This window comes from Triturus cristatus, chromosome 6 (assembly GCF_964204655.1).
Source record: "Triturus cristatus chromosome 6, aTriCri1.1, whole genome shotgun sequence".
Classification (NCBI taxonomy): Eukaryota; Metazoa; Chordata; class Amphibia; order Caudata; family Salamandridae; genus Triturus; species Triturus cristatus.
The window spans coordinates 1,829,080,760-1,829,094,981 of NC_140589.1; the positions used below are offsets into that span (position 1 = coordinate 1,829,080,760).

At 45.9% G+C, this 14,222-nt stretch overlaps 1 protein-coding gene across 9 annotated transcripts in view; it reads left to right on the forward strand.

The window, feature by feature from the left end:
* DNMT3A (DNA methyltransferase 3 alpha) overlaps window positions 1-14,222 on the forward strand; it is a 1,939,932-nt gene that overhangs the window by 1,395,341 nt on the left and 530,369 nt on the right. For all 9 annotated transcript variants that reach the window (XM_085613211.1, XM_085613216.1, XM_085613220.1 and 6 more), the window contains one exon: window positions 12,459-12,642. In XM_085613211.1, the coding sequence (XP_085469337.1) occupies window positions 12,459-12,642 (184 nt within the window). The remainder of the gene's footprint in view (window positions 1-12,458; window positions 12,643-14,222) is intronic.

Genomic DNA, 14,222 nt, shown 5'->3' on the forward strand with positions numbered 1-14,222 from the left:
TTTTAGGTCTGTGGTATGCTTTCTCCCCCTACCGTGGTTACGGAGGAGGAAGCTTCTTATGCAGTGGTTGTGTGGAGAGCATCTGAGGTCCTCGACCTTCAATTGCTCTCGGTGGCAGTCAAGACTAACGTCTTGACAGAAGAGCTGCAATCAGGAGCCCTCCCTTCAGAACTGCTATTCCTGTTCAATGACACCATCACTGATGCCCACAGGGGCTCCTGTGAATAGGATGATCGCCCACCGCCTCACTCCAAGGGACCCAATCTTCCTCGCCCAACACCCTTTCCTGGAGAGCTTGGTGGTCCAAACCTCGACATCACAAAACGCATTCTCTACCGCTCCCCTGGATGGGGAATCCAAGAGGGTGAACTCTTTGGCAAAGAAGATGTTTTCTTCCGCCAGTCTGACATTGTGGTCAGTGGAGAATGCAAACCGTTTGGGCCATTATTCCCATGCTCTGTGGTACACTGTTGCGCATGTCCTGCCAAACGGTCCCGGGGGAGGCCCGGGCCGTACTCCCCCAGGCTGTTGCTGATGGAAGAGATGCAGCGAAGTTCACTATCTGTAGTGAACTTGACACAGCCAACTCCCTGGGCAGAGTGGTTTCATCAACGATGGGCTTGAGGCACCACGCCTGGTTAAGGATAACTGTTTTGTGAGGGATGTCTAATCCTCTCTTATGGGCATGCCCTTTGATGGCACCCGTCTCGTCGGAGACGAAGCGGCTTCGGCGCTTGAGCGCTTCAAGGATAGTCGAACTGCAGCCAGATCCTTGTGCCTTTCTGTGACCCACATCTCCCTCCATTAGCCTTTTGATCCTTTCATGGCTACGGAAGGATCTTCCAGCCGCGCCAAATCCCTCCCAGCCACCGAACAGCGCATGCTCTCCAGTCTCTGCAGAGGGCACAGTACCCACAAACTTTGTGTGTCAGGCAGCCAGCGGCCTGGTCAGTCCACCCAGCCACCCCAGTCCCCAGCAGCTGCAGACTCCAAACTCTCTTAATCTGCCCCATTATCTGCATGGGCATCCAGTTGGCAGCAGGATTCGCCATCACCTGCTCCACTGGCAGTCCAGCACATCGGATAAGTTTGTTTTGCAAATCGTCCAAAGAGGCTACTTCCCTTCGTGACTACCCCTCCCTCCATGCCACCATCTCATGAGCGGTTCACGGAGGATCGTCTGTCCCTTCGCCTCAAGGCAGTCATCGTTCGCTTGGTCAAGGGAGCCATAGAGAGAGTTCCGGTGTTGGTAGTAGTCTGAGGTTTCTATTCCCGCTACTTTTTGGTTCCCGAAAACGACAAAGGCCTTCCTCTTATTTTAGATCTGTGGCCCCTCAACTTCTTCAGGAAAAATTAAAAATGTGCATGTTAACTCAGGGCTTGTCTGCCTTGGACCCAGGAGACTGGATGGCAGCGTTGGACTTGCAGGACAGCTATGTTTGAGGCATGTGAGCTGTAGATCACATGGTTTGCATACTCCTGCCACCTAGTGTTGGGTCCGGACATTTGCAAGTCGTTTTTCTTCTAAAAAGTCTTTCCAGTCACAAGGTAGGTGACTCCTCCTTTCGGTGATAGTGCGTAGGGGCATCGACTCCATTGTTAGATTGTGTTTTTTCCGTCATTGGGTTCAAACGTGTATTGCTGTGCTCCGGTTCGGAGACGTTCTTGGGATTCCCCTTGGTGCACAATCCACTTTACCCATGTCTGTATTGTTTCAAACGCATATCCCACTTCATCCTCATATCCTATCTGTAGAGGTAAACCTCTATTCCGATCGAAGATCTTGGAAAGTCCGTCTGGCCTAACCGCATCTGTCCACTTCGCAGTTGATGGAACGGACTCCATTCAAATTCTGCCCTCAGTGCCGCGCCAAGTATACGCGCACCGACTTGCACGAAGTGTGCAACTTGTGCTTGTCTCCGGAGCACAACGAACAGGACTGTGACACGTGCAAATCATTCCGATAGAAGAAAACGCTCCGTGAACGTCTGGCTCAACTCGGAGATGCAGTCAAAACGTTGAGTACACGCCGTACATCTTCGGCGAAGGATCTAAGCATGTATTAGACGCACAAGGGGCTGAGGAAGAACAAGAGGAACTTGTCTCCATTCCAGAATCGGACTCCGAATTGGAAGAAGACTTGCAACATGGTCAACGTACCGTGATTACCGGACGCCGCTTAACCCAAACTCCAACTCAGCTGAAACAAAAGTCTTCGGTACCAGTCCCGTCTTTGGGCCACAGTCGGCACTGGCCAGATGTTTGACGCCCCGCCCTCCGGCTCGGCACCAAAACACGTCTCTCAGCCGTCTGGCTCGGGATCGAGTTCAAAATCTGGCACCGAGCCGAAACCTTCAGGCTCGAAGCCGAAAACTGCTTCGGAGCCGAAATCGTTGACACTAAAAAAAAGCCTGCTTCGGCACCGAAACCTTTAGCGCCAAAAAGTGATTCTACTCTGGCACCAAAATCCTCTGTTCAGAAACCTAAATTTGTTCCTCCGAAACTGCAGGATCCGATTTTTGATACCCAAATCGGACACAAAACAAAAGGAACTTTGTATAAATCCAGATACAGGACGGATTCTTACTAAGGCACCTCAGAAACGCAAACCTGAGTCAGAGGAAGCACCTTTCATTATTCCTTTCAAGAGGAAGGATTTGGGTACTATTTCTTCCCCATCGTCTTTTACCACGTCCCCCTACACCAACACTTTTGCAGCATTTACTGATCACACTAACTAACCCTCCACCCCCATCTGGAGATGGGGGGGGAGGGGCAGTATTTTACCACTAGACACTGCAGAATATCATGGGGTACAGTTACACAAGGAATCTTTAGAGGAAAATTTCCTATTTGAAACGCTCAGTACCACACAAAAGACTAGTCACACTCTACCTATGCTTAAAGGCATGATGAGACATGCCGACGACATCTACGCATTCTCCTCCCCAGGATTGATTAAAAAAAATATATATAAATCTGCTACCTCAGATCCAGTCTTTACTAAAGGACAGTTACCACAGGACTCTTTGGTGGACTCTAATGCCCATAAACAGGCCAATTCACAGACTAAAGGTGATGCTCCACCTCCAGACAAGGAGTCAAAACTATGTGACGCCTCTTGTAAACGAGTAGCCGCCCAAGCAGCATATCATTGGCTCATTGACAACACCCAGGCCATGCTAGCGAGATATGATAGGGCACTGTGGGACGAAATGGAGCATTTACTACAACACCTTCCAGATGAGCACAAAGCAAAAGCCCAGGAGTTAGTCCAGGATGGGAAACTCCTATCCAATTCCTCAATAAGATGCACTTTAGATGCTGCAGACACCACAGCTAGAGAGATCAACACTATATGTTACTAAGAAGACATGCATGGTTGAGGATTTCTGGTTTCAAAGCAGAAGTCCAACAATCTATTTTAAATACTCCTTTTGACATGGAACATCTCTTCTGGCCCGAAGTAGATAAGTCTTTAGAAAGAAAAAAAAAAGGCACCGAGGTAGCCAAGTCTATGGGAGCTCTACAGTGTCCCTCTAATTGGGGCTCCTTTCGTCTCTCCTTCTAACGTGGAGGGTCGAAAATCGTGTCTTCAGACAATACTACTATCTCTTACAAAGGCAACAGTCAATTTTCCTCTACAAGAGGTTTCTTTAGAGGAGTATATAGAGGTAACCACAGCAAAGGTCGAGGCGAGGGTTCCGCACCGCGTAATTCACCCTCCCCCAACAAGCAATGACTTGCCTACACTTCCCCCCTCGATCATTTAACACCTGTTGGGGGACATCTTTTACAATTCCTCCCCATTTGGCAATCTTTCATCACAGACAAATGGGTGTTAGGAACTATCCAACATGGTTATTGCTTGGAGCTTACCAGCAATCCTCCAAAAATACCACTACGTTCTCACAAAATGTCACCAGACCATTTACTCAGCAAGAAGTCCAGTCTCTCCTCTCCAAAGGAGCCATAGAACCTGTGCTGTTACAACATCAAGGGACAGGCGTGTACTCCCTGTACTTTCTCATTCCCAAAAGGGACGGCTCCTTGAGACGTACTCTAGATCTCCAAGAACTAAACCTCTACATACTATCTGAGCATTTCCACATGGTAACACTTGAACAAGTGCTCCCGCTTCTACAGCAGGGCGAATTTATGTCTACTCTAGACTTAAGACACATATTTCCACATTCCAATAATCCCACTCATCGCAGATACCTCAGATTCATCATAGTGGGTCATCATTACCAATTCATAGCACTATCGTTTGGAGTCACCACTGCTCCCAGGCTATTTACCAAATGGTTGATAGTAGTCCGAGCACATCTGAGGAGACGACAAATCCATGTCTTCCCATACCTGGACGACTGGCTCATCAGAGCCAGTACTTACCAAATGTGTCTCCAACACACTCAAACCACTATTCACTTACTTCACCAACTAGGGTTTACAGTGAATGTGCTGAAGTCTCATCTACAGCCTTCCAACACACAAATTTATCCGGGAGCCACGATAGACACTCCCAAAGCTCCAGCCTCTCCTAGTACAGCCAGGATTCAAAGTATTCAGTCCCTTCTCACTCAATTTCAGCCCAACCAATCATTACCAGCAAGAGTCTTAATGAAACTGCTAGGCATGATGGTGTCCTGCATTATATTCTTCCCCACGTAAGACTTCACAGCGCCCCCTTCAAGAATGCTTAGCTAGTCAGTGGAACCAGTTGCAGGGTCAGTGAACCTATCTAGTGTTGGTGGAGGGCCGCACCCATCGCTCTCTGCAGTGGTGGAACCCACAAAATGTATCCAAAGGGCGGCCCTTTCTCGACCCTGCTCCACAGACAGTGCTAACAGCAGACAAATCGCTCACTGGTTGAGGCGCTCACCTACAGACTCACACAATCCAACGATTATAGACTGTAAAGTACAGGAGCCTACAAATCAATCACCTAGAGCTAAGAGCAGTGTTTCTAGTGCTCAAAGCCTTTCAAACTCACCTTATTGGCAAAACTGTCTTAGTCCGCACAGACAACATGACAGCTGTGTACTAAATACAAAAACAGGGGGGAACACACTTGGTCACACCTAGCACAAGCCATTTGGAAATGGGCCATACATCACAAAATATATCCCCTAGCAGAACTCCTTCCAGGAGTAAACAATCAAATTGCAGACATTCTAAGAAGACAGAGACAGCAAAGCCACGAGTGGGAACTTCACCCCCAAATTCTTCTTCCCTACTTTCAGGAATGGGGATTCCCTCACATAGACCTGTTCACCACAGCTCAAAATGCAAAATGCCAAGCTTCGCCTCCAAGTTTCCCACACCTGCTCTCCAAAAGCTATGCTCTATGGATGAACTGGTCAGGGATATTTGCCTATGCTTTTCAGCCTCTCCCACTCATTCCGCTGGTATTTCGGAAGCTCAGGCAAACATCCCTCACACTGATTCTCATAGCTCCCACATGGGCATGTCAACCCTGGTTCACCACCCTGCTGGAGCTGTCAGTGGTTCCACACCAAAAGCTGCATCTCCACTCTAGTCTCCTCACTTAGAGCCATGGAGAAATCAGGTTTCCTAGTCCCAAGGAACTCAATCTGGTGTTTTGGCTCCTGAAGTTATAGTTTGGTTTTTTACAATTACTACCAGACTGTATGAATATCCTAAAGGAGGCTAGGAGACCTACTACTAGGGCATGTTATGCAGCAAAGTGGAAACGTTTTGTTATGTATTGTAACAATAACAGCACCAATCCCCTTGATGCTTCAGTACAAAACATAATCTGTTATCTATTACACTTACAGCAATCTGGACAAGCTTATACATCCATTTGATTGCATTTAGTTGCAGTAGCTGCATAGCTACAAAACAGACAACACTTATCTCTATTCAGAGTAACTGTGATTAAAGCCTTTTTGGAAGGGCTAAAAAGAGTAATACCACCAAGAGCTCCACCTGCACCAGTATGGAACTTGTACATATTCCTTACAAGGCTAATCGGACCACCTTTTGAACCAATGCACAAGTGTCAACTACAATTTCGCTCATGGAAGGTTGCTTTTCTTTTTTTTTTTTAAATGCAGATTCTTCGCCAGCAGGTTCCCTCAGCCAGGCTCTCTAGGGAATGCCTTCCACTTCTCTTCGGAGGAAGCGTTCGCCTACGCATTCCCTACGTTTCCTCTCATTCCACAGGTTCTGCAAAAGATCAAACGGGAACCTTGCTGTGTCATCCTAATCGCCCCGGTGTGGGTGTGACAGTACTGGTTCACACAGCTGTTTTGCCTATCAAAGTTTTCTCCAAATCTCTTCCAACCAAAAGAAAATTTCCTCTCTATGAGCCAGGGTCAAGTGTTTCATCCTCCAGTCTGCACACTCCACTTGTGGGCTTGGCTCCTCATCACACAGAGTTTAGACAATTAGCAATATTCAGGGGTATGTCAGATAATACTACAGAATGCTCGAGCTCCATCTTCGGTCAAATGTTACTCAGCCAAGTGGATTAGATTCTGTATATGGTGTACCGCGCACTCTTCCGATCCCCTTTCTTTGCCGCCGGAGTACGGTTTGCCTTATCTATTATCTCTTGCCAAGGCTAGTCTGGCGCATGCGTCCATCAGGGTGCACTTAGTGGAAATCTCCAGGTACAGACAACATTTTGGTTGTTTGTCCCTGTGGTCTAACAGACTGATAAGAGTTCATGAGAGGACTTTTCAGGCTCTATCCTCCAGTAAGACCTCCTCCAGTGCTGTGGCAATTAAATACTTTCCTGTTGCATCTCATGAAATCACGTTGAAACCTATTTACAAATGCGACTCAAAGTACCTCTCTGGGAAGGTGGCCTTCCTGATGGCCATCACATCAGCTAGAAGCATTAGTGAAATTCAAGCCTTCACAACAATGGAGCCCTACCAGCAATTATTTCCGGATAAAGTAATTCTTCGTACAAACCCATCTTTTATTGCCAAGGTGCCTTCTGCATTTCATCTAAAAGAGACAGTGGTTTTGCCCTCCTTCTTTTCATCTCCTTCGCCAGCTGAGAGGGCACTCCATTCTCTGGACATTAAACGATGTTTAAAATTCTACTTGCAAAGTACTCAACCTTTCAGAAAATCTACTCAGTTATTCATTGCCGTCTCTGCGTCTAGGAAGGGTCAGGATTTGACGCTGGTGTCTATTTCTCGCTGGGTCTCATCGGCTATTCTCTTTTGTCATGAGGTTGCCAAGGCCACAGCGCACTCAACACGTAAGGTGGCATCCTCCTCCACCCTATTCGATGGAGTGTCCTTGCCTAATATCTGCAGGGCGGTCACATGGGCAAATGTCCATACCTTTACAAAGCATTACTGCCTGGATGCCTGGCAGAAGGCGGATGTGGCCATTGGTCAAGCTACTTTGCGACGTTTATTCGCATAAGGTATGGTCTTCTAAGTTTCTTCTCTGCAGTATAACTGTACTGTTGTTATGATAGTATTTTATATGTTCTCGAATATTTTTTCTATTTTATGTTTTAGCATATATAAACATTATTGTGCGTTCATGTTAGATGCTCTTTATGATTACCATAAGTGGTTAGTTTTTGGGTCGCATGGTGTGATGGTTCACCTTACCCGCCACCTCAGACCCTCTGGTACTGCTTGCTATTCTGATTAACGCATGTGAATATACAAAAGATACAGTACTGCAGAAAAAAACAAGTTATTTACCTGTACACTGTGGTTCTCCAGTATTGATATCTCTTACAGATTCACATACGAGCCTCCCTCATCCCCATTTCACGTTCACCTTCCATACCTCTTTTATTACCTTGTGGCACTCGTGCTCGAAATCCGAGGTATGGTGGCCCTGAAGGGGAAGGAGATTCAATGGTCTGCGTTCTGATTGGCTGGAGTTTGGATGTTTTATAACAATGGCAATAGGTTGCTAAAGCTAGTGAATTCTTATTGACATTTGAATGTTAAAGTTTTAATACTGCTATTTTACTGTTACTGTGGGACTCCCACCATGACGACTGGGAAGATTTAAGCATGTGAATCTATAAAATATATCAATACTGGAGAACCACAGTGTACAGGTAAGTAACTTGTGTTTTTTATCTGTCTTATGTAAATAAATTATTGCATAACGTTCAACCTCCTTCTAGTCTGTAAAGTCGTCCTTATTTCTGAAAAAAAAGGTCTTCCTATCTGTAGGGGAACATTGTCTGCTGTATGACTGTCGTCCAGAATATCTATGACCATGTTTTCCTTTCCAAGCATATATTTGTCGATGAAACTGGCTTCCTTGGAATCTTTTTTGTTATGTAGCATTTTTAAGAGGAGTCTTTAAGGTCCTCCACCTAGTATTAGAAGTTTAAGATCAGCGGAATACACTGGGAGATCATTCTAGACTACGGAGTGCATGCAGTTTAGCTCTATGTGAACGAAATGCTGCTCTACCACAGGGATGCTTCCATAAGGCAGAAAATGTTAGGTACACTCCTTCAAAAGTTTGGCAGAGCTGCGGGCCAACTCGTCATTTCGTTCAAGTCATGTGTATTCCCCCTTCATCCCCATGCTACGACTGTAGAAATAAACCCAGGGTGTGGTTCTCTCCCTTAGAGGTTGGAATCAATCATTCGTAGCAGGACCTTGGTAGAGGATAGTCTCACTAGAGCGGTATCAGCACTTTGGACCCACAATTGGCCCTAATTATGAGCAATACTGTCTTGCTGCCCAGCTGTAATGGGTTTGGTGTTAGCTTCCGAGGCGCTCACTGAACAACGCCTGCTTATAACCGGGCCTGCTATTGCCTGAACATCTGCTAAGCCTCTTTGTGCCGCAGGCCAAACCTAAAGGGATGCTGTCTCAAACAGTAATTGTGGCCTGTAAGTGTTTCCAGCTAAACTGAAAACAAATCACATCAAAACCTGTGCGTCTGCCAAACCACTTCTGAGCTTAGTGAAATACCAAGGTTGTCTATCCGCGATTGAGCTGTGCTATTGGAGTGCTGCGGTCTTACTTAAGTTAGGTGATCTCTACATGGGCAACTCCTTACATTTGACTTCGTTCTGGACCAGTACTGCATCCACACGACCAATTCTTGCCTTACAGAGTCTTAACTATCCCTTGCAGTGCTTACTGGGCTTTACAACATAAGAGCCGCAGATCCATGCTCTTGTGCAAGCACTATTCACAGTGCCTCTCCCTAACTTTCTACTGGCAAACTGCAGTGGGCATCATTTGGGTTTTCACAAAAGTGGCTGATGATGGCAAGTTTGCCCCAGTCATCATGGTTCTACCTCAAGACTACGGCGGACCACCTGCATTTGCTGGTGTTTACTGTCAATAGGCTGAAGTCACACTTAACTCCCTCTCAGATGCTCCATTTCATCAGAGCCATTCTGGGCACAGTGCAGTTTCGAGTCTATCCTGCAGAACTGCAAGTCCAGGATATTCAGGCTATGATTCCAATGTTCCAGCCTGTGTTCTGGATTTCAATGACAATGACTCAAAGGCTGCTGGACCTCATGGCCTCCTGCTGGTAACACATGGCTGCTGTAATATGTGGGCTCTGAAGTTAGCCCTGAAATTCCAGTGGAGGCAGCATCAGGGGATTCTCTCAGAACAAATCCAGATTTCGGAGGGAACTGCAAAAGATCTGCAGTGGTGGCTGACAAATCTTGATTGGGTCAGCGATAAAACCCTCTATCTTCCCCACCGTGAGTTCACAGTGGTGACAGATTCATCACTCCTGGGTTGGGCCGGCCACCTATGAGAGGTGGAGATCAGAGGACTGTGGTCTCTGGCGGAGTCTCGGCTCCACACCAACTTGGAGTTGAGAGTGAACCACTTAGCATTGAAGGCCTTCCTCTCTTCCATCAAGAGAAGGCTAGCTCAGGTGCTCACGAACAACACTACCACCATGTGGAACTGCAATAAATAGGGCGGGGTGACTCATGGACCAGTGCCAGTAGGCTCTGCTCCTCTGGACATGGCTGGAACACCAGGCCATTGTTCTGGTTGTACAACACCTGGCAGCCTATCTGAATGCCAGGGCGGACGAACTCAGCAGCTGATGCCTCGCGGGTCACGAATGGCGTCTACATCCAGAGGTGGTGCAAGGTCTCTTCCGCGACTGGGCAGAACCTTGGTTCTGGCTCTTTGCCACTGCAGAAAACGCACAATGTCAGCCCTTCTGCGTTCTGGAGTTTCCAATGCAGCTCTCACTCGGAGATGCATTTTGTCTCTAGTGGTGGAACTCAAGATACCTGTACACCCTTTCTGCCGGTACCACTCTTTCCTCGAGTTCTCAAGAAGGTCAGGAATGACTGCGCCTCATCATTTTTGTGACTCTGGATTGGGTATGGAGAGCATGATCTCCAGAACTCTTGATCATTAGCACCGGTCCTCCTATTATTCTGCCCCTTCTTTAGGATCTCCTGCTGCAGCAGCAGGGCAGGGTCCTGCTCATGAACCTGCGCATGCTCCGCCTTCAAGCATTGAGATTGAGCGGGGGCATCTGACGTCTTTGACCTCCATTCAGAAGTCTGCGAAGTCATTCTAGTAGCCAGGCGTTTCTCAACTAAGACTGTATACACCTGCCTTTGGGACGAGTTTGTAGTTTGAAGCACTGGCAAACATGTTAATCGCTTCATTGCACATTTGTTGGAGGTCTTGTTTGTTTTATAATTAGCCTGGCAAGACTTTGCTTTAGGCACAGTTTAAGGGTATCTTTCAACCATATCAGCTTTCTCACAGTTGCTGTATCAGCCCTCTCTGTTGAAGTCACCAGTTGTGTCCCGTTTCCTAAAAGGACTCCAACATTTGTTTCCCTCAAAACCTTTCATTATGCACCAGTGGGACCTTCATTTGGTTCTAATATTTTTTATGTGCTCGCATTTCGAGCCCATGCACAGTTGTTCTCTGCATCTCTTGACCATTAAAACAGTCTTTTTAGTGGTTAATTACATTGGTCAGGAGGTTTACTAAGCTTCTGGCACTCTGTGCACCCTCAATACACCAACTTCTTCCCAGACAAACTGGTTCTCCACCCTGTGCCTCTTTCCTATTAAATGTGGTGATGCTTTTCCACATCGGCCAGAGACTGCCCGTCTTTTTAAATCCGCCTCGCCCTTCTAAAGAGAAAGATAGACTCAATCGACTGCATCCAAAAAGAGCTTTGTCATTCTACATTGACCGCACCAAAGGACACCGAGTGGAAGTACAACTCTTCGTCGTTTTTGACGAAACAAAGAAAAGAAAAGCTATGCAGAAACAGACCATCTCCAGATGTATTGTGCTCGTGCATTAAGATCTGCTACGCATTGGCAAAGAAGCAAGCCCACTTTGCCTGTTCGGTCCTCCAGGATTTCTTGATCAAATCTGTTAGCAAACCCTCCTATTGCTTGGGCGTTCTAAGGTAAGTAGAAAAAAAAGGATATTTAGTTGGTGGGATTATAAACGGTCTGTGGAATTTGGGTCATTTTGCAGAGACTTTCGTTAGATAACGGTGATTGCTGTACAAGGACATACATTTTTCATCTAACCAACAAGTGGCTGCAGTTGTGCCGTCAGGATTCATATCTCCATTCCCTTTCAGAGCCAGAATATTCTGTCTGAAGCAGTGTGATTCATGGCATTGCAACTCTCCATATCTGGATTCTTGGACTATTGTAGGTTTAATAAAGTGTTCCTGAATGTCTGATTAGCATACTTCAGTCTTCAGAACGTGGCTGATCATGTGCCTAGAGAACATTAACTGCTCCTTGAACCTCTTTTATTCATTGGCTCCCTGTGCATGGAAAGGGTTCAGGGAATTGTTCTTCATTTTCAAGACCTTTCACAGCTTTGCTCACAGAACATACACCCACCCTTGGCTAAGCGAGCTCCTATCCACTGATCGCATCTTAGTTCAGATGTGCAACATATTCATGAAAGTTTTCGGTACAAGGTTCTACTTTATGAAGCAGAGTAGCATCTGACATACCCTTATTCATATTAAGCCACTGTAATTAACACTAGTGAGATCTGCAATTGGTTAAATGCTATCTACTCCCTGGACATCTTGAAAGAAATTTTGTTCAGGTACTTTGAGACTTTTGCTTTTTAGTTCTCTTTGCAATACTAAATCGAAATCAACCAATGGCTATAATGATAGGTGCTGTCTTAGATCATCACATTTTCAGCTTTACCACTAACGTGAAGAAAAGTATTAGTGCTACGATTTGTGCCGAGCCTTGTGGACCTTTATAGAAACTGTGTCTGAACATTTTAGCTAAAACTTGCAGTTGTTTTTTTTTCAAGCTTATAGTGGAAACCAGCAAAGACCCCTATTGGTAGCTATTGAATAAAAACATTGCATTAGAATGTAGGAAATGGAAGAAGCTATAGTAGTCGGGCAGTAAATATGTAAGGCATTGGTGAAACGTTTTGCGTCTCACTGAAATTTTTTAATCAAGTTGTGTTTCTCTGGGTGAATAGGTGTTTCTGTGTGGAGTGCGTTGACTTGCTGGTAGGGCCAGGAGCAGCCCAGGCTGCTATTAAGGAGGATCCTTGGAATTGCTACATGTGTGGACATAAGGGCATCTATGGGCTTCTGAGGCGGCGTGACGACTGGCCCCCACGCTTGCAGATATTCTTCGCCAATAACCATGATCAAGAATTTGTGAGTATTATATATAGAAATCTTCTTAAATTGGTTTATGCTGGAGGGAAGTAGTTGTCCAATGGGCTCTAGACTGAGAATGTTTTTTTTGTGTGTTTTGTATAAACCTTTCTGGGTTTTTTTTTCTCCATTTTATAGCTGTCATACTATTTTGGTATTTTAGTTTTCTCTTTATATTGATTTCTGTTAGGTATACTGATTGTTATATTAGGCACTAAAGCCACGCTGAGGTAACCTGCCACTATTGAGTGGCTGAGACTGACACTACATGCAGCAATGAAAAATGTCCTAGCTGTCGTAACGGAAAGTTTCAATTCTATTAAGGACTCGAAGGTGAGGATTATGTTATTCTTTATTGAATAGCTGACATTTAAATTAAACACAATAAACTGTCATTCCCATGAGACCATGGGAATGTCACAACAACAAAAAAAACACAACAATAGAGTCCAACAGGTAGATTGTCTGTCCACTCTCAACCAATTAGGAGACTCCAGCCGGTCCATACTCCCTTGTCTCTGGCCATTCCGCCTCTTTTGTGGTGCGAGATCAGCCTCCATCGACACTTCATGCATCCTGTTTGCTTGCGTCCATTCCTGTAATCAACTTACATAGTTTTAGGAGACAACCATGGCTAAGGATTAGCCCTGAAAGGGAAAATGGCACAGAAAACAATGCATTTGCAATCAAATTTAAAGCAGGGATAAGCTTAAAACATTACTTACTCCACAACGATGGTGGGAAGGCTCCAAGTATCGTTGAACCTTGGGTGGGATAATCCTCGCCTCCTAGTCGTTAATAGAATTGAAACTTTCCGTTACAATAGCTAGGACATTTTTCCTTCTATGTCAGGACCGGAGGCGAGGATTATGCTAGTTTAAAGCTTACCACCAAATGGGCCATCTGCAGAACTGGTTTGAAGTAAAACCGTTTGAATGTAGAGTCCGAAAACCAGTCTGCTGCATTAAGTATATCTTCCAGACGAGCCCCTACAGCAAATGCTTTAGAAGCCATCGCTCGTCTGGTAGAATGAGCGCCAAGCGTCCGTAGGTAGATGCCTGCTTCCTGCATCTCCCACCGGGCAATTGTGGGATAAGAAATATCTCTGTGTGGCTATCGCAGAGAGATGAGCTGCCGTTTGCCTGGAGGACGTAATTCCTCTGACATCTCTTCATAGGCCTTGAGGCAAGATGCCACACACAACTTGGGGGAATCCAGGAAGGCCAGATATGAGATGGATTTCGTTCCACATTAGGTTAGTCTGTGGATCGGGAAAGTAACCCCGGAGGGGGGAAAAAATCCTACCGGAGATATCCAGGGCTCTGACATCAGATACCCACCTCCTACAAGACATCAGGCAAAGGAGCATGGCTAATTTTGCCAAAAGCTCCTTTCTGGGAAGGAATCTATTGGGTTGCCAAGAAAGGAAAAGTTTGAGAACCTAGTTCACATCCCAGAGAGCCAAGTATCTGGGCTCTGGGGGTAGAGAAAGTCTTATCCTACGTAGGAGGCGGCAAACAAAAGGGTGTTCTCATACCAAGGACCCATCCACAACTACTTGCCTTGCTGAGATAGTGGAC